Raw genomic sequence first — 22,888 nt, 5'->3', positions numbered from 1 at the left:
AACAGTTTGGGGCACTTTACAGGTCATACTTAATTAGAAAAAAATAAATACATTGGGGCGGGGTGGGGTTTTGGGGTGCTCAAAGTGTGTGGCTACTCATCCCCCCCATTTTTTCCCCAGCTGTAGTTTTCACTAAAAGAAGTGTATACACAAAAGTGTACTGTGTGAACAAGTTCCATCATTCCTTAGAAGCAAAAGCAATTGCTGATTAAGCTTGGGTGGTGGAATGCATTCCCAGTGTGGTCTTTAGGCTTAATTGTCTAGAGAGAGGAGAAATACAAATATGTGGATTTTTGTGAATGGTTTGTCTTATTTATTTATTGAAATCTGGTTCCTTTAGAGTTCACAGATATCTGTCAAGCATCTGACAACTGTATATAATGCTAGTTTAGTTTCAGGAAGCTAGAAAAGGGCATGAAAATCCCCCATATGCTTTAATGAGTCTTCAAAACCCCTTTGCTGCACTGAAAATGCAAACCAAGGCCAGGTGTCAGTGCAGTTCTGTTTTGAGCAATTGAAGTTGGCAGATGATGGGTTTATTTTGGAGAATATGCCCTTGGTTAATGCAAATCATTGACTTTGACTACTGAGGGATGTTTTTTAAAAGCTGCAGACTCTTAATTTATATGCATTCTGTCCATCTGAACTAATGAATGTGTATAGTAAACAACAGGAAGCATGACCAAAAGAGAGAGAGAGCCAAATTTGTCTGGGAAGAGAATGTCCTGCCAAGTTCCAACACCAGCACTGAGTTTCTGAAGGACTTCAACTACTTTGCTATGGCAAGAACCCTTCAGCATTGAGCAGCCTCTCCAACAAATGCACACACTGCAAACTGAGACCATCACTTATATATACTTCTAGTAAATAGTAAATCACTTTTCTGTCCACTACATCCCCCAAAGGAATTTGCAATGAAATCACATTATAAAAACAAAACAGAAATAAACATTCTTTAAAAACAGATTTTTTTTAAAGCCAAAAGGCCTGACAGACAAATACAGTTTTGACTGTCAAAAACACAGTAAGGATAGAACCTTGTGAAGGCAGTTATTGCTGCAGAAAAAGTCCTATCATATGTAAAAAAAACAAAAACAAAAAAAGAGCAAACGTTACATTTTGAAATGGTAGAATACGCAGCAGGGCTTCCTCTGGCCCAGGGGTCGGCAACCTACGGCCCGCGGGTCACATGTGGCCCGCCGAGCCGTTGGGACCGGCCCCAGCTCGGTCCTGCTGTCGATTGCCGCCGCCAAAGGCCCCACGGGGCCTTTGGCCTGTGGCAGAAGCACGCGGGGGCTCTAGCGCAGGCGAGCAGGGCCATTGGCCTCCAGCGAAGACGCGCAGGGAGGAGGAGAAGGAGGAGGAAGAGGGAGGAAGAGGGAGGAAGGAAGGAGGAGGAGGAGGATTTCCATTCCATTTTTACAGGTCTGCTTTGTTTTAACAATGATGATGATAGTCATGGTGATATTGATATGAGCCAGCTTCAGAGGCACGGCCAATGTAAATTGCTGTGATTTTTACAAACTCATGCACAGTGAAGAAAAACCACAGTCCCTTGACCAAGTAGTACACACTTCTGAGAAGTACACTTGGTGCAAGAACTATGAAACCACCTTGACATGTTCAGTATGCATAGCCATGTGAACCCATGTTCAGTGTGAAACCACAAGAGTTTGGTTATGCAGTAAGCCTCTGAAATACGCAAGAGGCCATCTTAAGTAAAGCCATGTTCAATGCCCAAATGTGCTGTTTGGAATGGGGGGAGGGGGGTTGGCCAGAAAGGGAAGTACATTTCTGCCATCTGTCTAGGAATAATGCCCAAATGTCCTCCATTTTGATCATGCCTAAGAAACATGCATTTATATTAAAAAATGTGTCCTACATTTGAAAATGTTGTCCTATTTTATTTAATTATTTATTCCCCCCCCCCCCCGGTTGTCTGTAGTATTTCAGATATCTTAACACTAAATGAAGTAACAGTGTACTTGCCACATATGTAGGTGTGGAGGTGGGTGCTGCAAAGAATTTGAACAGTGTAGAGAGTGGCTTTTTTCAACCTCAAATACTATGTAAAAGATGGAATTGTCAGCATTGGAGATGGTGCCCATGGTAAAATCCATCTAAGCTAAAGGGCCCATTTTAGCCTTGTCCTTCATTGATGATCAACATGGTGACCTGGAGGGTTTGCTTAAGGATTTTACTTGCATGTGTGTAAGTAATGGGAACACCAGGAACAGATGATATACCAATTGAACTGGTACAAGCCACACAGACAGAATGAATTCTAATACTAACTAACATATGTCAACAAATTTGGAAAACAAAATGGGAGCCAACAGAATAGAAATGATCAATATACATCCCCATCCACAGAAAAGAAGACACAAAAGACTTCTCAGCAACTATAAGACTATAGCATTAATTTCCTATTCAAGCAACATTATGCTAAGAATTCTACAACATAAATCCAGTCATAGAGAGAGAAATCTCAGAGACATAAGTAGGGTTCAGGAAAGGAAGAGGCACTAGGGACCACATCGTAAACATACGATGGCTAATGGAGCATACCAAGAGATAGATAAATCAGTGTGTGCTTCATAAACTACAGCAAAACATTTGACTGCATAGATCACAAAAAAAGTTATGATTGGCTCTTAAAGACATGGGAATGTCACAACATTTGCTAGTCCTGATGAGAAATATGTACTTAGGACAAGAGGCTACTGTAAGAACAGAATATGGAGAAACAGAATGGTTCCCTATTGGCAAAGGGGTCGAGCAAGCCTGCATTTTATTACCCTATTTGTTCAACTTGTATGCTAAAAATATCATAGGAAGAGCAGGTTTAGACTAAGAAGAAGGAGAAGATAGAGGAAGGAACATCAACAATCTAAGATATGCAGATGACACCAAACTACTAGCAGAAAACATCACAGATGTGTAACAATTACTAAGAAAGTTAAAGAAGAAAGTGCAAGTTAGAATAGTCCAAGCAATTGTATTTGCATCACCATTATGGATGTGAGAACTGAACAGTGAAAAAAAGCAGATAAAAAGAAAATCAATTCATTTGAGATGATGTGCTAGAGAAGTGTGCTAAAGATACTATAGACAGCCCAAAAGATGTAATAATAAATAATAATATTATTATTATCAAAAGATGTACCAGTGGGTCCTTGAACAGATCAAGCATGAAATCTCCCTGGAAGCCAAGATGATCAAATTGAGGCTATCATAGTTAGAACACATCATGAGAGGCATGAGTCATTGGAAAAGACAGTAATGCTAAAAAAAGGTAGAAGGTAATAGAAATAGATGAAGCCCATATGCTAGATGGATAGGTTGTACTAACGAGGTCACCAGTATGAGTTTATAGGCAGTAAAGGACAGGAAGTCTTGGAGATGTCTCATCCACAGGGTTACCATGCGTTGGGGACAACTCATGGGCAGTTAGCAACAAATCACAAACGTAATGGATTAGAGAACTTTCAACTGGAAGAGGTTTTAAGAGGTCAAGCAAGGGGGCAGCAATTGCTACACTCTCCTGAAGGTGGTGTAAGCTTGAAGAGTGTGGTAATTAGAATAAAGGGTGAGTCCAATTCCTACTCTCCCAATTTTCATGAGGAATGGAGTTAACCATTTTTCTCTTGACCAACATCAGATTCCTAAAATCCTAAATATTGGCTGTTTCTTCCAGACCTATGCGACCACTAGACCTGATTACTAGTATCTGTTGTCCCCAGCTGTGCTGTAGGCTTTGCAAGAAACATTGAGTCAAATATTTTCTAGAACACACTCTGCTTTTCCAATAGATGAAGAACTGATTTAGTATGGTGATTTTTGGATTTTTTTTTACTTGGGTAAGCCAAATTTTTAAAAGTCATGTTAATTTTACATACTGAATAAATATCTGTTTCAAGAAGCCAAAAAGTATTTGATTAGGGCAAATAATTAAATAAAACACAATATGGGAATCTATGTTCAAACAAGTTTAGCACTTTCAAAATCCTTGTGAGGATTTTAATGAGTGTCATACTGTACAGTTGCCTTACATTAGATATTAAGGGGAAATATTCAGGTACATTCCAGTTGCCAAACATGACTGTATTGTGTTAATGCATTATTATGTAAGCAATGTTATACAGCAATGCATTTTTAAACATGAAAAAATATACTGTAAAAAAATGTTGGAGATGAAACAGTTGACTCTCACTTGTGATCTCCAGGGGTCAGTTAGTTCTTTTGAGTTAAGGAAGACGAGACATTGATTTGACTTGGTGAAGGGGGTTGATGGATTGTGATTGTGGAGTAAAAGAGAGAGTGGAAATTAGAGAAAATTCTGTTGGACAAGATCAAGCCTACTGTGCCTGAAATACTGTTTTGTACTTTCAAAGGTTATAGGGATGCTCAAAGCATTAGTGTCATAATCTCTCTTCAAAGTGTTAAATGCAAAGTCAGTGTTAACAGGAGATTCATGATCATATTTTGGATGAGGTCACTAAAATTGCTAATATCACTGATGTTGTATATTTGATACGTTGGCAGAAGTTTCACTTGATAGAGAAATCTGTTTGTGACAGTACATGGGTAGCCAAACTACTGTTTCCCTCTTCTTTTTGCAATGTGCTCTTTCCCAGTTTCTGTTGGTTTTGCTTTTCTCAGGAAGCTAAGCTTGTCAGATCTGTATTTGTAATGCAGTATCTGTGGAGCTTTGAATGGGATGAAGCTCTGCAGCTGGTAGTCCCCTCTGTCTGAACTATTTTGGCTTGGTATTGTGACATATAAAAGGTTAATAATTATCTGAGGCAGTGCTGCTGTAAAAGCCCTTCAACATCTGATGGTGAAACATGAGCTGTTGGGCAGTTTTGAATGTGGAATAATTCAAATTTTGTCAACTTGTGTGTTCTCTTATGGAAACAGCTTCTGGGAAGGGTTAGCCTCTGCGGTACATTATGACAAGGCACCTTGAGGGAAGGTGTGGTAACTAAGCAACTGCTATCAAAGCTGGTTGTAGTCAATCTGAGATTGTGCTACTGCTTCAAATGTATACTCCACCTTTCCACACAATGGTGCCCAAGATGGCTAACTACAGATAAGATACAACATAAAATAAAACTATGCTCTGGTGCCCAGGAGGGAATGCCAGGATGCTTGCCTGTGTCAGAGCACTAACCCCTAACTGACCCATGAGACAAGGGCAACTTCTAAGGCAGTGGGTCACAGGTGTGGCAAAAACAGACACAAACGTGCTGGAGGAAATGTCAATGGGAGGCAGGGTCTGGGGGGCAGGTGTCAGGAGGTTTGAAGAGTAGGACAAGCCAAGAGGAGACAAAATGAAAGGAAAAAGGACAGAAAGAAAAACATGATGGGAGAAGAAGAGATAGGGGAATGAAGATGAATGGAGAATGAATGGAGAGTGAAGAAGACAGGGACATGTGGCCAGAGAAAGGAACATAAGAGAAGGAGAGGGCATGGATGAGGCAGTGACCAGGAGGAGGATTGAAACTGGAGATTGCACAATTGGAGCAGGGATGAAGAGGGTAGAGAGCTGGCCCAGAGAGGAGGAGGGGAAAAGATGAAGGCTGGGGAGAAGAAGGCCAAATTAGAGCAGCTGAAGGCCCTCAAGGGATGAGGTCCTCAAATGGATGTGGGGTACATGACACTGCTCTTAGAAGTTGCCTTCCTTTTATATCCTCTTCAGCCACCCCTGCCAGGAGCCCCAGGAGCAGGAGGATTGCCTTATCACACTTAAGGTGTTCATTATTTGTCTGAACCAATCTGGCATAAACCTTTTTGTTTGGTACAACTGGGTGTCTGAAGGAACATACCTGGATCTGGAAATAAACAAGATGAACTCTTAACACAGCAAAGCAAATATAATAGGCATCATTGAAATCTGGTGGGATGAATATCATGATTGGAATGTAGTAGTAGAAAGTTATAACCTATTTCAAAGAAATAGACCAAACAGGAAGGAAGGAGGAATAACCTTATATGTCAGGGATATTTACACCTGTGAAAAGATCCATGACATAAATCTTGGAATCCAAGTTGAGAGCATCTGCGTAAAAGTTAAGGGTGATAGAAACAACAGGAATGTAATTGTGGGAGTCTACCACAGATCTTCAAGCCAGACTGATTACTTGGATGATGCCTTCCTGGAAGAGATGACCATACACTGAGAAAGGAAAGATGCAGTACTAACAGGGGATTTTAACTATCCTGATATTTGTTGGAAGTCAAACTCTGCCAGAAATTTAAGGTCCAACAAATTCCTCACATGCCTTGTAGAATATTTTCATTGTCCAGAAGGTGGAAGAAGCAACAAAGGAATCGGCTATTTTAGATCTGATCCTATTCAACAGTGATAACCTGGTTAATAGGGTTGAAGTGACAGAATCCTTAGGTGGGAATGACCCATGCACTCCCACTGTTTGTTATACAGTGGAAAAGAGAAGCCAATTGTAGTCAGACACACATTCCAGACTTTAAGAAAACTAATTTCAGTAAACTTAGGGAAATACTTGATGTGATGCTGCAGACAGGAATTCTAAAAGAGAAGGGAATTAATGGTAGATGAGCGTTTTTTAAAAGTAAAACACTGAAGCCACAGTTTCAAACAGTGCCAATGAGGAGGATAGATTTAGAGGTGTCTGAAGAAACCAGGATGGATATCTAAAGAACTTTCAATTGAGCTAAGATTTAAAAGAGTCATGTACATGAAATGGAAAAGGACAGAAATCACCAAAGTGGAATTCAAACAAATAGCCAGCATATGTAGGGAGAAAGTCAACATGCTCAACATGGTGGAAATGGAACAGATGATGTAGTAGGGGAGATTCAGCACAGAATAGGTAAAGAGGTAATACAGGAATACCTGGCTACTCTAAATGAGTCCAAGTCTTCAGGACCAGATGATCTATTTTCAAGGGTAATAAAAGAACTAGCAGAAGTAATCTCAGAACCTTTGGCAATAATCTTTGGAAATTCCTGAAGAACAGTGGAGTAGAGGAGGGCAAATGTTGTCCTCATCTTCAAAAAGGAAAAAGAGAGAACCCAAATAATTACTGCTCATTCAGCTTGACATCAATAAAAGTCAACATGGGTTTCTCATAAACAAGTCACATCATACTAAAAGTATCTCTCTCTCTTTTTAAATTAAGTTACAAGATGGTAGATGGGGGGAATACTGAGGATGTAGTGTTTCTTGATTTTAGAAAGGCCTTTGACAAAGTCCCCCGTGATATCCTTGCAAACAAGCTAGTAAATTATGGGCTAGACAATGCAGCTATCAGGTGGATTTGTTGTTGATTGACTGACCAAACCCAAGGTAGTCAACAACAGCTCCTCTTCATCCTGGAAAGAAGTGACCAGTGGGGTGCCACAGGGTTCTGTCCTTAGCCCGGTGCAATTCAACATTTTTATCAATGACTTGGATGATGCAATGGGGGCGTGCTTATCAAATTTACAGATGTCATCAAATTAGGAAGGGTTGCTAATACCCAAGAGGTACAGATTCATAATTAAAAATGACCTTAACAGATGTACAGTACATAGCTGGACCAGAACAAAATAAATTTTGTTAGGAGGAAATGCAAGGTACTGCACTTAGGCAGGAAAAAAAATTAAATGCGCAGATACAGGCAGAATTACAATGAATAGAAGACTGGATGAATTTGGAAAGTACAAGATCACTTATTTTAGAAAGCAGTAATATGAGATTTGGTTTCTATGCATTTTTATGGTACGATAAACTAAGAAATAACAAGCATTTCCAACATCACTTTATCAGAAGATCACTCTTAAAAAGCTAGCTAAAAATTAAGAAACAATTTTATAAAGAAATACCCATGTGGGTCTCACCACAGGAGGCTTTCTTATACTGATCAAAAGTTAAGAATGAACATTGGATAAAATACAAAGACCTCATAATTAACACAAAAACTAGATTATTAAAGCCTTAGAACAATTGAAAAAAGAAGGACTTAAAATTCAGTGGTTTACATATAACCAAATATTAGAACAATTCAAAAAAGACAGAAAATTAATAGGATTTACCAAAGGAAAAAAATGAATTGGATAAATTATTCACAGATAAAGGAAAAATTCATATATCGAAATATTACAAAATCTTAAAAACTAGGAACTTGGAAAATGAGACTGTAAAACACGTGATGGTCAAATGGGCACAGGATATAGGTGAACCCATCGAATTGGAAATGTGGGGAAAACCTGGAAGATTACTAAGAAATTTACTCTGTGTCAGGAATACAAATAATTTTTTTTCAAAATGATGTACCGATTGGTACATGACTCCTTTTAAGTTGTATGCCATATATAATACAGGTGATATAAAATGTTGGAAATGCTATCAACCAGAAGGATCATTTTTTCACCAATGGTGGAAATGTCCGAAGGCTGAAAGATACTGGAAGAAAATACAAGAATTGATGGAAGAGATATTACAGATTGAAATTCCACTAGATCCTTTAGTATTTTTGTTAAACATGATAAGCAAGATAAAATCGGATAATAAAATTGCACGAATTATATTGCATATGGTTACCTTTGCAAGGATATTGTATGCCAGATACTGGAAAAAGGAACAAATACCTTCAGAAGAAGATTGGTTTGTAAAATTGAGAAAAGCAATGGATTTGGATATTTTAACTTCTGTTATGAATGACACAACTAGAAAATCTACAGAAGAAGACTGGATCAGTCTTAAACTTTATAGTAAGAAAAAAGGTTGAGACTTTGACTAAGGGGAATGAAAAAAATCTATACTTTTACTTTGGAGAAGAAGTAGAATTTTTAATTTTCTAATTTTTTAGAAATAGAAACAAATTCCTCCACCCTCTTTTTTCTTTTTCTTTAGTATTAAAATGGGACTAGACCCGGGAAAAATTCTGAATAACTCTGAAATAATCTGAGATAAGAAGATCAGAAAAATACGAGATTTACAATTTAGAAATAGAAGAGATATAAAGGAAATCTAGAAACTTGACTAAGACAAGGTTAACTTATCTGATTTAGGAAGATTCATAAAAGAATATTATGAAAATTCTATGGTATCTTTTTATGTTTGTTGTAAATGTATGTATATTATTTATGTTATGTATGTCATGTATGTTATTTAGATTTGTAAAATTGTATGTCAAGTAACGTTATGTAGACTTAGTCATTTGTATACTTGTGTTTTAACATGAAATAAAATTTTAAAAAACAGATACAGGGAGGAAAAAGGTAAAATGTGGATAGGTTTATATGGGTGAAGATGTCACTTCAGGTAATTTGATTCCAAGCTATTCAAGGTTTTATAACCCACAAACAGTACTTTGAATTGTACCTGGAAACAGTCCAGTAGCCAGGTGGACATCCCGAATTCAACAGTCATGAAACAGGTGGACTCTGGACATTTTTCAGAGGAACCCCAAGTACGGTATAATGCATTACAGTACTGCAAATGAGATGTAACTAAGGAATATGTCATCATGGCCAGATCTGACATTTCTGGGAACAATTACATTTGGTGCAGTAGCCTCAGGTGTGCAGAACTATTCATATTTGTGCCTAGATAAAACTGGCTTCTGTTGGTTTGTTTGTTTTTTAGCCTAGTACAGCATCTAAAATTATCTCCAGCTTTGTTACTATAAAGACTGAATAGTTTCTCTTTGTTCTTCATTTACAAAACAGCCTGTATGTTTCACTCAGGAAGGTGACAGTTATGAATAAGAACTAGATTTTATATTGTTAAAGGCTGGAGGGATGCAGCAGTCAAACATTTCTTTTTTTCCTCTTGCTGAATGGAGTCTTGGCAGCGCCATCTGCAACCTGCTAGAACCTAATTTGAATGTCCAGGGGTGAGAGCCAGCATGGTTGTAATGGTTTCATCATTGGACTATGACTCCAGAGACTAGGGTTCGAGTCCCCGCTTGGCCATGGAAACCCACTGGGTGACCTTGGGCAAGTCACATGCTCTCAGACTCAGAGGAACACTATGGCAAACTTGCTCTGAACACAATCTGCTAAGAAACCCCCATCAGCAAATTCACCTTACGGTTGCCAAAAATCAGAAATGACTTGAAGGCACATAACAACAACAAGACCAGAAGTGAACTGCAGTCCACAGAGCACAATGCAGATCCAATTCCCTTTTTGTGGCATCCTGACCCTCAGGTCGATGCAGTCTCCCTAGGAATTGGAGTAAAAATACCTGGAAAATGTGAGTGCCTGCTTCTCTAGACCCCAAGAAAAAGCAAAATTTCTATCACCTTATGTCTGGGCAAATCACAATCAGAAGTCACTTCAAATTGAAATGTTTAGTTAGCTTTATCTTAATAAAAGTAATAAGGATTTGGGGGTTAATAAATCTTACAAAATACAAGGTTGAAGTTGGATACATTTGCTGGATCTTCCTGGGTGTTTTTGCGGAGGGGAAAATTAGATTTACATGAAGCTTGTTTATTTGTGATGTGATGTCAAGATCACCAGGTTTGATTTGATCAGAGCTACTGATGATCAGGAGTAAAGTTTATGGAATATGCATAATTCCCTATTCTTCTCAAAGATTTGTAAGTGTACTTTAAGATTTGTACAAAATCTCTTCAAACTTTACTTTTCCCCCTTTCTGTCAGACCTTCTCCAGATGTTGAGTGAGAAGCTCAGTGTTACTGCAGTAAGCAACATGAATTTTGAAATACACAAATACGACTATATTTTATCCTGTGTGAGAAATTTGGATTTTTCTGCAAATAAGATGAACAGGTGGATTTACTAAAATGAATATCATAGGTGGCCTGATCCCATTCAATACAGAAGTCTACAAACAGTTACCAAAATGTGCTGATGGTTTTGTTTTTATTTAAAACTAATTATTTTGATTTGTCTTTGCTGATGCAAGGAATTCATTCCAGCAGAGATTCCAGCAGCATCAGCAAATTCTTAAGATGCTGCCTACAGAATACAATACATTTTTACCCTTTTCAATATTAATTAGAACATACTCTTGTAAAATCTGTCAATTATCTGTTGCTTTATGTAAAGATGCAGTCATTGCTCTCAAGTTAAAAGTGATAAGTCTTTCAAATACATGAAGACATTCTGTTAGCAGTAAAATGCTTCTAGAGACATCCTTTTGGCATGTTAAGTGTGGAGCTACTTGTGCATTTTGTGACATGCTGTGCTTTATTAGCTTGAAGGAACAAGTAAAATAAATTAAATTGGTACAGCCACTCTCTCCTTAGACTGACCACAGTCTATATTTTCTGTCTGACCACATTCTTGAAGTTAAGCAATTGGCTTTTTACATTTCAACATCAATTGGAAGCCTTTTTTTTATTTTTTTTTATTTATTTTTTTTGAGCAAACTTTTTCAAACTTCTCCTTTCTATTCAGAGGATTTTTCTTTACCACAAATATTTCACACTATTCAAGAGAAAAGCTGAAGGAGCTGTCTGTTCTTTGGTCCTGTCCTCCTGTTGGAGATCTGTTCTGGGATGCTTGGGGCTTAGAGAGAACCAATACTTGCTTGAGTACTAATTTGAAGTCCTTGGTAGCCAGCCTGTGCTATGAACCTTGCTGTTACAGGGGTTAGTGTATGTTGCTCTTTGAGAAGAAACTAAAATAATTGCTGCTTTGGCCTGTCTCTTTCCTAGATCTTTCAATGATAACCTCACAGGAGATATGATGAGGGGGAAACCAAGGGCCTTTAGAAATCCTGGAAGGTAACTGTAGGTTTGTGTGACCTTCTGTGTGTTCAAATTAGAAGATATGGGGGAAACCAAAATTGGGACAAACTAATTGCACAACATGCCTTGTTCCCAAGGCAGCTTCTAAAATCTAACATGTTTCTATTTTCTGTATTTGCAGTTCCATAATCCCTAGAGCTACAATTATTTCCTTCCTGTGGGGTATTCTCTCCCCGCACCTCCCACTACTAAGTCTGTAAGACAGTTCAGAGAGTAAAGAGTAGTTTAGCAATATCATGGTGAAAGATAGCAAAATATCTTTCTTTGCAAATTCTTGATTTCCTTGTAAATGACTACAAATTACTTGTTATAATAACAGTCTGTGTTGAGATTGCTATCATAAAGTGCAATAATAAAAGAAAATATGTGTGCTTCTGTTCCTGTGTCTCTACCAGAGCTCTCAAGATTGTGAAGACTTGCTTCCTCAGACCTGGCATGGATATTAAGGATACTATAGCAGTGTGCACTACAGGACTATTTCATTTTTTAAAATTGATCCATTTTACTTACAAATATGTAGCCTTCAATGTCATCTTCAGTCACTAGGTGCAGACCTCCCTAACAATGCCAAGACAGTGCCACAGAATGGACAGCTCCTTTCCTAACCATCAGAGAAATTGATGTCAATCCTGGACTAATAAATTGTCCAGAAGGCATCTAAAGAACTCCACATGAAGCTTCCCTCTCCAAGATCCCTTTCATTCGAAATAGTGAAAGAGAAAGGGGGAGAATCCTGTTGTTTAGTAAAGGCAAGGCAGAGAGTAAACTTGGGGAAAGGCAGAACAAAGTAGAGGGTAGAAAAAGATGATGTAGAAAGACCAGAAGGAAAGATGGTAAGAGGTTAGTTAGTTAGTTAGTTAGTTGTTGGAACGGGGAGAAGAAAGAGAGTAGAAAGACAGAGAACAATAGTGTGAGGTTTCTGGGTGAGCAGACTAAGGGTTTTTTGTCACTTGTGATTCTGGGTATTCCGCTTGTTTTCAATAATTGTAAGGGGAAATTGCATTTTACACACACACACACACACACACACACACACACACGACATGTGACAACAACCTGGAAACATTTGGACTACAAAACACTTCTCACAATCTCTCTTCCTCCTCCAGAGTATCTTTGATGATCATCACAAAGGACACAGTTGAACTCTGTGCCATTTTGTATAGAAGGGTGTCCTGACATGTAAAATATAAACTGAAACACAATTTGATTGCAGTTTACCCTAATGAAATACTTTTTTAAAACCCCACACTCTTCTAAAGAATACCTAATTTATCAGGAAATATTACTTCTAACAGTATAAAATATGAAGCCATACATTGTTTCTTTTCCTAAAAAGACACATTTTCTTGTACATCTTATTCCACAGGCCAGATGATTTGAGACGTTATTTTTTTAAAAATGCGAAAGTGTCAAAATCCTTGATATGCTTCTCAGATTCAAAAGAGACTTAGATGGTTGTGATGAAATTCAAGAACACTCACTGAGCATCTGGACTAGCACAATGCTGGTACCTGCCTTAGATTGGTTAATCTTCAACTTCTCTAACTATAATCTCAAGAACACTGAGAATTGAACAGTAAATTACAGCTGAGTGTGATAGGAACTTCACATAGTCACATATGACCTTGTAAGTGGAAAACTGCCTTTAGCATAAAAGTGGAAGAGCCTAAATGTCCACAGCTTGCTTAATGAAACTTGTATTTTGGTACACAGGACAAAAATTTCAGTTGGTTCAATGAGTGACAGTTAGGACACTTGTGCAGAGAATATTGGGACTGTTGGGTTACTTAGAGAGTACATTTTCTGTCTTCCCATTGAACAAAACTAGTTCAACTGTAACAAACCTCTTTGATTGGCAGCTTTCATTTGTTCCATAGCAACTGTAATGTGATGCCAACTTAGCCAGCCTGCAATGCTGGAGATTGTCATGAGTATTTCTACAGCATATTTCTACACAGTCACGCTCAGAGAAATCAGTACTGTGTAAAGCTTTTTGGGAGAAGTGGCAACTTGCTCAGGGATGAAGGATTTTCTGGCAAAAAAGGCTGAGGTTCACCTCATCGCCACCCATATATTGGAGACCTGAATTATGGAAAACAAGAGAGCAGGGTAGCTGATGAATTTGAAAAATGTACCTGCAAAGGTATCTGGAGCAAAGGAATCTGTGTCTGTATGAAGAACAAAGTGGAATTTAGCAAAGAACCTAGCTCTATTCCTGCTGTAAATGGCCTCTTCAGCTTAAAGCTCCAGAACTTCTGAATGGCATTTATCAGTTGTAGATAAAAGGGAGGTTCATCAGAACAACAGCAAATGCCAGTCTTCTAATGAGTGGAAGGTGAAAGGGTTATAAATAATGGTCTTTAACTAAGGGTAAGAGTGAGGAACCCAGATCTTTTGATCCCTGCTATGTTCTTGGCCTAAACCTTTCACCTACCTGCTGGCACTCTCTGTTGCCAGAACTCCAACAGCTCTTTTTTTGTCTGCCATCTGTGCTCACAAATTGAGGCTTTTTCTTTTTTGGATTTTCAGATAGTGAGATGAGAGGCAAACTATTGTTAAAGCTGCACTGATCTAACAGATCATTAAGCGTTCTCTCTTTATTTCTGAGTAAGGTGTTATGTTGCTCACAGTCTCACCACCCACCTCACCCTGTAGCTGGTGGAGATGGCATTCTTTCTGCTGTCAAAGCGGCGAAGGAATAGAGCTCCCTTTGCAGCAGGGACAGGTTGGCGCAGGGCCTGTGCCTCACAGGAGCGAGTACACTTGCCCATAGATGGTGTCAGGGACTTTGGATGAGTCCTCAGCAACAGACAATTATGTAAATAGGGGGATAACTAAAATGTAACTCTGGCATATATAATAAGATATGAAATTTGAGATGTAGTATATGTGTAAATTCTTACATCATTTCTGTCTCCTTCATGCTTTCAAAAACCAGACCACATGAACATTTTCAATTTTTTAAGGTGGTTGTAAGAACACTGTACGTAACAGCTTTAAAGAAGACATTCAGGTGATAATTCAACTCGGAACCTTCTTTTTCGAGCACAAAGTGGCTTCCTATTTGTGGTTAATTGCAGGCGATTTGAATCTTTCCTGCTGGCAAGAGGACAGAGTTCTGATTCGTGGAGGCTGTGGTGTAGCTCTATATTTTACTGTCTAGTGGAGAGGTGTATTATTCTATTATGTTCAGTCCCTAGTGGCTAGTTGCATTCCGGAGTGAATTATTCCTCCTCCAAGGTCTGATCTCTATAGCAGAGGTCTCTATACTTCTACACTTATTATTCCCATCACAGCTTCAGCACATGTGTGAGAAAATGGCCAATTGAATTTGCGGATAGCTGTTATTGCTGAGGGATTTTTTTTCCTCACTGCCAGTAAACCTGACAAACAAAATTAAAGAAGAAGTCTGTTTGCAGAGGAGGCTGCATGCTCTAGCAGCAGCAGGATAGCTGACAAACTATTTAGAAATGACCTTGTAGCATATCAACATTTATTCATTCTGTGTACCTCCCTGTTCTGTGTTGTGGTGCATGGATTGCACCTGTGGAGAGCATCTGTTAGGTGCTAGGCAGCATGTTCTAAAATCTATGCTTGGCAAACTTCCTCTTGAGGTTTCTGGCAAGAAAAAGGAAGGCTAGATCTCTCTCTCTCTCTCTCTCTCTCTCTCTCTCTGTGTGTGTGTGTGTGTGTGTGTGTGTGTGTGTGTACTACTTGGGCTTCATAGTTGACACATGAATATCTGCTGTTTGATAATGATTAATCAGAATGGCACTGGAGAAAACAGGGAGTTGTCTAAATTGTGGGAAATTTTCCTGTTTTTCAGACCACAGAAATTTCCTGAAGAACACAGATGTGGACTTTCTGGAGATTCAACTCATATGTTTTTAAATGTTGTGGTTTGTGTTAGGCAATGAGAGCTTGTGAGTCTTCTATAAGAACAGATGAGCATATTTAATGCTCAAAGTAAGCTTCTGGAGTGCGGAATGGCATTCAATGAATGGTTTATAGAGCCTGGAGGTTACCTCTGGATAAATATGGGAGATCTTGGTTTTCTTTAAGTTCTCCTCTCAGGGAAGACAAGAATACACATAATTTCAAGATAGCTTAGTACTATTGTTCACTAAGGCATGTTGCATATTAAGGCACTAAAAGCCCACACTTTAGGAAGGGCTGGGATTTGTGTAGCTCTCCAGAAGATGTTAGGTTTCTCCTCCTAGCTGTCCAAGCCAGCATAGCCAGTGAGGAGGAATGCTGAGAGCTGCAGTTCTACAACAGTTGTAAGGTCACAATCATCTACCCCTGCTTTAAGAGACTGAATATCTCTGCAGTTCTGGAGAAGGAGAAAAATATATAACATGATGATGCAAATATTTGAGTATAGCTTCTCAGGACACGATAACATAGATATTTTGTATAAGATAACAGGAAGTTACAGACCCATTCAATTTTCTGAACTCCATAGCTCACATTTGTGAACTTGGGGGTTAGAAAAGTTCAATTCTCAGAGACTCTTCTCTCCTAATGCTTTCTCTTTTTATTGAGGAAATGGACTGTGATATGTTGAATAATAGGTCTGATGATTTCTAGTTTTACTAAACACAGTCTGTACATGTGGACAGCCCCTCTCCCTCTCCTTCTCCTTCTCCCTCTCTCTCTCTCTCTCTCTCTCTCTGTGTGTGTGTATCTGTCTTTCTGTCTCTCTCTTTCTCCCCCCTCCCCACTCACACCTATGTCATAATAAGATTATTATTTTATTCCCCAGGTTATTTCAGGAAGATCAGATTTCCCTAGTAGCTTTGGAGAAATAGGCCTGGGCTTCCCAGTGAAGTAATGGGAACCCTAATGCCTGTATGTTTCAAATTGCATTATGTTCAACATGTTGATGCTTCTTTTCATTGTATGTTTGTGATGTAGGTTTTGGAAGTGGTGCGTTCCAACTATGATACGCTCACCCTAAAGTTGCAGGATGGGCTGGACCAATATGAACGCTACTCTGAGCAACACAAGGAAGCTGCTTTCTTTAAAGAACTGGTGAGTTTTAACTCTCACATAGGCACCTCAAAGTCTAGGACCACAGTCTGGCTTTCAGTGCCACCAAAGCACAACCTGAACTGGCCTTTTATCCACATAATACATGGCTGGGAATGTAGAAACACATGCATTAGCGTACTTTTCACTGAGTCTTTTCCAACTGGCACCAGACCAACATAATTAGGAACAGAAAGGTTTCATCTACTTTTATCTGGGGTTTCTTTAACTCTTTGCAGTTTTCCTAGAGATGGTAGAATTACATGTTTGGGAGTATTTCTTACATGTCCATGATGAGAATCAAATAAACCTCATGATAATTACACTTCTGTTATGCTAAATATGTGGGACAGTAGAGCCTCCACTGGGAGTTGCAATCTTTCTGAATTAATTTTGGGAAATACTCAACTTGGCTATACAGGAAAGGATAATGTAATATGCAGGATCCAGCACCAGCTATACCAGTACTTACTATGGAGACCTCAGGCATGTTTATACATATGTTTAGTAAGAAAAATAAAAAGTAGCATACACACGTAAGATAATCCATTCAGATTCCAGGATACAGAGCTAACAGGAAATTGAAAGGTTACAGTGGAAACTGAGAGTTGGTTGAGGCAATAAATACCTGTCTTGAAAAGAAAGGTCCATGGAAAGCCAAAAAGTATGAAGACTCAAACTGTGAGGCTTAGAAAATATCTGGATTCCCAAAACTAAGAGGACTGGTGAGGGGGCATGTGTTGAGAAACACATGAAAGTTAAATGAGTTTTTTGGTCTTGTTTGATTGGGAAGAACTTATCTCTTGGTTCTTGGTTTCCTATCAGAAATACAGGATGGGAGTGGGATTGCAGTGCTCTTTCTTGCAAGCTGCCTCATCTTGCCATTCTACATGGCTGCAGCTACATACAGCCTATGTCTGGTGCTATGTGGGTCATCACAGATCACATCTGCTCATACTGGCATTATATAAAATCGTATCTGAATCGATAAATATATCAGGCGATACTTGGATACTTATGCTTCCTGGATGTTTGTGGAGCACAAGTTTCCAACAGTTCCATTGACAGAACAGGAATCAGAATACTTTCACAGAAGACAGACTTTGCAGGATTTGAAGTTCTATAAACTGCACATGTCTCAATCACAACCAAACAGCATTCTTCAATTTTTCTCTTTACCAGCCTGCAACTATAACTCTCTTCTCTTCTGTCTTTGCCAGGTATCTGGCATTCTGTACTGCTAATGTTTGAGCAATGGGACATGGGTAGTGTGAAAACTTTCTTTTTTAAAAAATTTGTGTTTAAAGAGGGAGAAAGCTGAATGCAGAGGCATGTGCACAGTAGTGCAGAAATAGTCAAGGTTTTCTTCTCCTGTGCAGATGAAATATTCTCTTTCCCTGTTACCATACCCATGGTTCCATTTTGTGCATCAGCTGCCTCCTTTTTTGTGCTTTACCTCATCTTTTCATGTCATTCCTTCTATGCTCCCTTGTTTACTATTTCTCTTGATTAAAGTAAAGATTTGTTTTCTAATTTGCCAACATTAAGCTTCCTTTCTGGAATTCATCCTCCTTAGCACTGGTAATTTAGATTCAGCATCATTGAGTATAGTTAGCATCTTTGCCAACAGTCTTCCTTGCCTCATTTTTATGAGATGTGACCAAATAGATCCTTTCCCAGTTGAGTAGAGCTAGAGAAACATTACTCATTATTCTTCATCCAGTGATTTAAAAAATGCAACCAGTTTAATCCTTCCTTCTCTAGATACTTAATGAAGCTACACCAAACCAATCCCCTATTGAGAGCTACAGTGAATGTATAGTGTGTCCCCCGAGTTCACTATCAAAGTAGGGGCAAGAATCAAGTTGATCTATTATTTATTTATTTATTTATTTACAGTATATATACCGCCCTTCAGCCCTAAAGGCTCTTAGAGCAGCTTACAATTATTATTTTAATTAGATGGTTCCCTGCCCTCAGGCTTACAATCTAAAAAGACACGACACAAAAGGAGAAGGGAATGGTGGTGGGGAAGGTGATCAGGTCCAGCAGTTCTTCTCTCCCTCTGAGGCCTGGACCAAGGCAGATAGACTGGAGGGAGGGCTCTTCTTAATCGAGGCCAGGCCCGATGGCATTGAGTCTGTCCTTTCACTCCCTCCAGGCCAGAAGATGACAGTTGGCAAGGAGGGAGGGCCTTCTTCTTCAGGCCCAATGGCGTTTAGTGCTTTGTTGAAAAAACTCCATTACACCATTAGAATATTTTTCTTCTAGATTCAGGAAAGTCATATCCCTTCCCCACACCATACCAAAGCACAATGCTGTGTAATAGAGGGTGCTCAGTTAAATCAGAGGAAGTTACATGGGCATCTCTTGCACTGTTGCAATTTACCCAAGTGCTTTCCAAAGGGATAAGACAGTAGCTGAATGCAAACAATTTTCTTCCCTAAATCTACTTCATATAGTGAAATTCTCATCCTTATTCTACTTCAAATAAGTGAAACTTTGGACATTACGGGTTGACCAAAGCTTTTGGGACAAGACAAAGCCTTTTGGAACTGGGTGGATTAATGTAAAGGTAAATTCAGGATGGCAAATACTGATTAAAACAAGTAATGGTTCAACAGTAGTAGCAAGTCAGGGTAGAGAACTGGAAATATAACAGAGTTGGTAGGACTATGGATAGCTCCTAGGTATACAACCTTCAGAGCAAAACTGAGCTGATAAAAATGGCACAGACTCATTGAGGGAAAATTGATCTTTTCAAGTGGGCATACTCTGGTTCAGAATTCTTCATTCTCTTGAAAAATCTATTCGTCTTTGGTGAATACCAAAATCATTGTCTGCCTGTCTTTAGATGGGAGCTGAAATCCCATAGGATGCTGCAAGTTAACTAATGAGTGGGGTTACAGATTCATATCTTTGTTACTATCCTAGTCCAGGAATGGAATGGCATTCTATAGTGGGTGAATGGACAAATATGATTTGGATTCAAGCTATAGGAAAACAGATTCCACCTCAACATTAGGAAGAACATCCTGACTGTAAGAGCTGTTTGGTGGTGGAATATGCTCCCTGGAGTGTGGTAGAGTCTCACTCTTTGGAGGTTTTTAAGCAGAGGCTGGATAACCATCTGTCAGGATTGCTTTGATGGTGTCTTCCTGCATGGCAGGGAGTAGGACTGAATGGACCTTGTGGTCTCTTCCAACTTTGTGATTCTATGGCCTGTTACAGACTACCAAAATAAAGCTGCTTCGGGTCTCTTTTGAGTATGGCTGTTTAAATGATGCATGCATCCTAAGAATCCGGAAGCTGCACCAAAGCTGCACTCCAGTCCTTAGGAATGGAGTGTGGCTTTGGCACGACCTCCAGACTCTTAGGATCCATGCATCATTTAAATAGCATACCTCCAAAGAGACCCAAAGCAGCTTTATTTTGGCAGTCTGTAGCAGGCCTATGATTCTACGTATATCAGCCTGTGTCTGTTACCTGTAGTGACTGTTCTCTCTTTCCCACAGGTTCGGTCCATCAGCATCAATGTACGGAGGAATTTGGCTTTCAACACCCTCAGCCAGGAGGCTTTGCTTAAAGAATTTTCAACTATTTCCTGAAGTAGGATCACTTGCCTGCTTCCTGACTGGTCCTGGTGTTATTGCACCCCCTTCCCCAGCATTGACTGTAGCTCCTGGTTGTGGCAAGGCCTAGCCCTAGCGTGTGTATGTGTGTTTTCCAGGGAAAACGAAGGGGAGATTTGTACTTGTCCCATATCTTTGGGATTAGAGAACCGACAATATGGTCTACTCTGGAGAGTGGAAGTAGGGAAGAGGGATCCATAGTTATTGATCTTCCCCACTTTTCTTTGTGGTAGCTCTTGTGCAAGGGTAAGAGTTTGCTCCCCATATGAGCAAAATTAGAACAGAAGAATGTTGCTCAAAAGGCTCATCCTTCCAGTTCTCTTGAAGCTGTCTATTGTTGGACAGTGGCCTGGGAAGAGCAAGTAGTGCAAGAAACAAGCCCTTAATGATATGGGCAGACTAAATGAACTCCTGCCATATGTACACATGTGCTGTAACGCCCTAGTCATCAGCTTGGCTTGGGTGCTTTGAATTAGCTGTCCTTGTGTATTATTAGCTCCTTCTCCAGTTGGTGTTGAAATTAACATCTGAGGGTACTGCCCTTTCCTCTGAGTTAGTGCCTCCTGTTCTGAATGGTGCTTGCCAGAGCTGCTTCTGGAGGATTTTCCCAGTGCCCAGTCTAAAATACTTGGTCTCTGGAATTGCTTAACTAAGAGGCTACCTCTCTCAACTCATTCCTGCTGTTACTACTGCCCTATTTTAAGACTCCAGGAATGAGCTGATTATTATATATCAGTGATTTATTTTCAAAGGAGCAATAAGGAGCAAATTATGTCCTATGCTGTTTCTACTGCGCATACATCTGATGTACAAACACGAGCCATTTCATCTTGTTCCCAGAAGGCTGGTAGATCTTCTTCATTAGATTCCTTAATATCTTTCCACTGGCTTGATATGCATGGATTCCTACCCCAATACTGATAAAGGGATCAGCTACTCCTGTTCATATTGTCAGTATCTTCTCTTTCACACTGCCCAAACCAAATTCCACACTGAGCTGATGCAGGAACAGTGTAACACCGTACTTTCTTTGTATTTCAATGGAGTGTTTCATTAGGTAGGTAGCTGGGTTTAGCTGTTGTCACAGCTTTTGAAGAAAAGGAGAACTTGGGGGAGAGGAATCTAGTACTCTACATCTGTTGTACTCAGTTCAGTACTTCTGTTCACCAAGTAGTGCAACTTCTGATTATAAGACACATTTCTTGTGTTGTCCCGTCATACTTCTGTCATGGTGCAACTTTTTTATTTTCCTAGCTTCTTAAAATCAAAAATGGTAAAGACACTAAATTACTTTCCTTTATTCACATAAAAGAAATACAGTGCTCTGTTTGGGAAACAAAGCTGGTTAGACCTCTGGAATTCTACTCGGAAAAGAGATCTCACTCCTCCAACATACTTTTAACCTTCAGTTAAGAATTTTAGTAGAATTTGGTGCTGTACCCATTTGGGATGTGGGAAAAGTAATACCATGTGTATTCTCATCCATGTTGCTGAATCACCTCCATTGGATACAAACAGGTGTCACGCAAGCAAGTGTACATGCATCTTACTGGGATCTTTCCTTATACTACTTTAATAGATTAATATTCAGACAGATTTTGTTTCAGAGAGACCTTATGTAATTTCTGTGTTCTTTTGGAATGGATGAGAGAAGCCCCCACTCTGTGCCCTTTCCCAATGCATCAGTGAGTATCAGCGATGCACAGCAATGAATTTTAGTACCAAGAGTTTTTGGAAAGACTTCTGTTTACTAGAAGGAACATAGTGAACACCCTGCTGCTGAAACAACACCTGTAAGCGGATGTATATAGAACTCTTGTACAGATCACTCAAGAAGTGAGAAGGGGTGTGCCTCTGATCACTCTTTTGTGTGCAGTGTACCATTTTGTGTTCTCTTTGGAGGCGTAATAAATTATTATTACTCTTAACATTTCTGTGGTAGCTACTGTATTCTGTATAAACATGTAGTCCATTGCTTGACACTTGCCAACTAATTGATGTGTGTAGCAGAGATGGATAATGTCTTGCCTGCAGAGGCTTCTCTTCTCCTTCTTGGCCTGTTCTCAGATGCTGTTCTTTTCTTTCTCCACAGAACAGCACAGAAAAGCAGCCTGTTGCAGGTTCTGGGGAACTTGGTCTAGACTGGAACCACAGCATGGAGGATTTAACTCTTTTCCCACCCCAGCTCCAGCCCAATCTGGAAAAAGACATAAGGGAACTGTTTAATTCTAGGAGCCTTTTTGGCTCTAAGACCAGTTTTAAATGCTATAAACAAACAAGTTTGCATTAGGAAAAAGTTTCCCTTGGGGCAAAATTTTATTCCTCCTCCCCTCCAAAAAAAAAATAATACAGATTGTAGGCACATGGGCTCCCAGTCCAGATAGGGATTGGGTTTTATATTTTAAAGCCCTTCTGCACCATGGTCCCACTCTGAGCTGGTACTCTAGCTGTTGCAGTTTGCATTAAGGGGAA

The 22,888-nt window shown here is 39.4% G+C and overlaps 1 protein-coding gene across 1 annotated transcript in view; it reads left to right on the top strand.

Annotated features, from left to right (window-relative positions):
• LOC121925936 (armadillo-like helical domain-containing protein 3) overlaps positions 1-22,346 on the top strand; it is a gene marked incomplete at its 5' end in the record, with an annotated part of 82,019 nt that extends 59,673 nt beyond the window's left edge. The window contains 2 exons of the mRNA XM_042458501.1: positions 16,671-16,787; positions 20,300-22,346. Of these exons, the coding sequence (XP_042314435.1) occupies positions 16,671-16,787; positions 20,300-20,392 (210 nt within the window). The remainder of the gene's footprint in view (positions 1-16,670; positions 16,788-20,299) is intronic.
• Positions 22,347-22,888: the final 542 nt, after the last annotated feature.

Source organism: Sceloporus undulatus, chromosome 3, assembly GCF_019175285.1.
Source record: "Sceloporus undulatus isolate JIND9_A2432 ecotype Alabama chromosome 3, SceUnd_v1.1, whole genome shotgun sequence".
Lineage (NCBI taxonomy): Eukaryota > Metazoa > Chordata > Lepidosauria > Squamata > Phrynosomatidae > Sceloporus > Sceloporus undulatus.
This window is presented reverse-complemented; position numbering and strand designations above follow the sequence as displayed.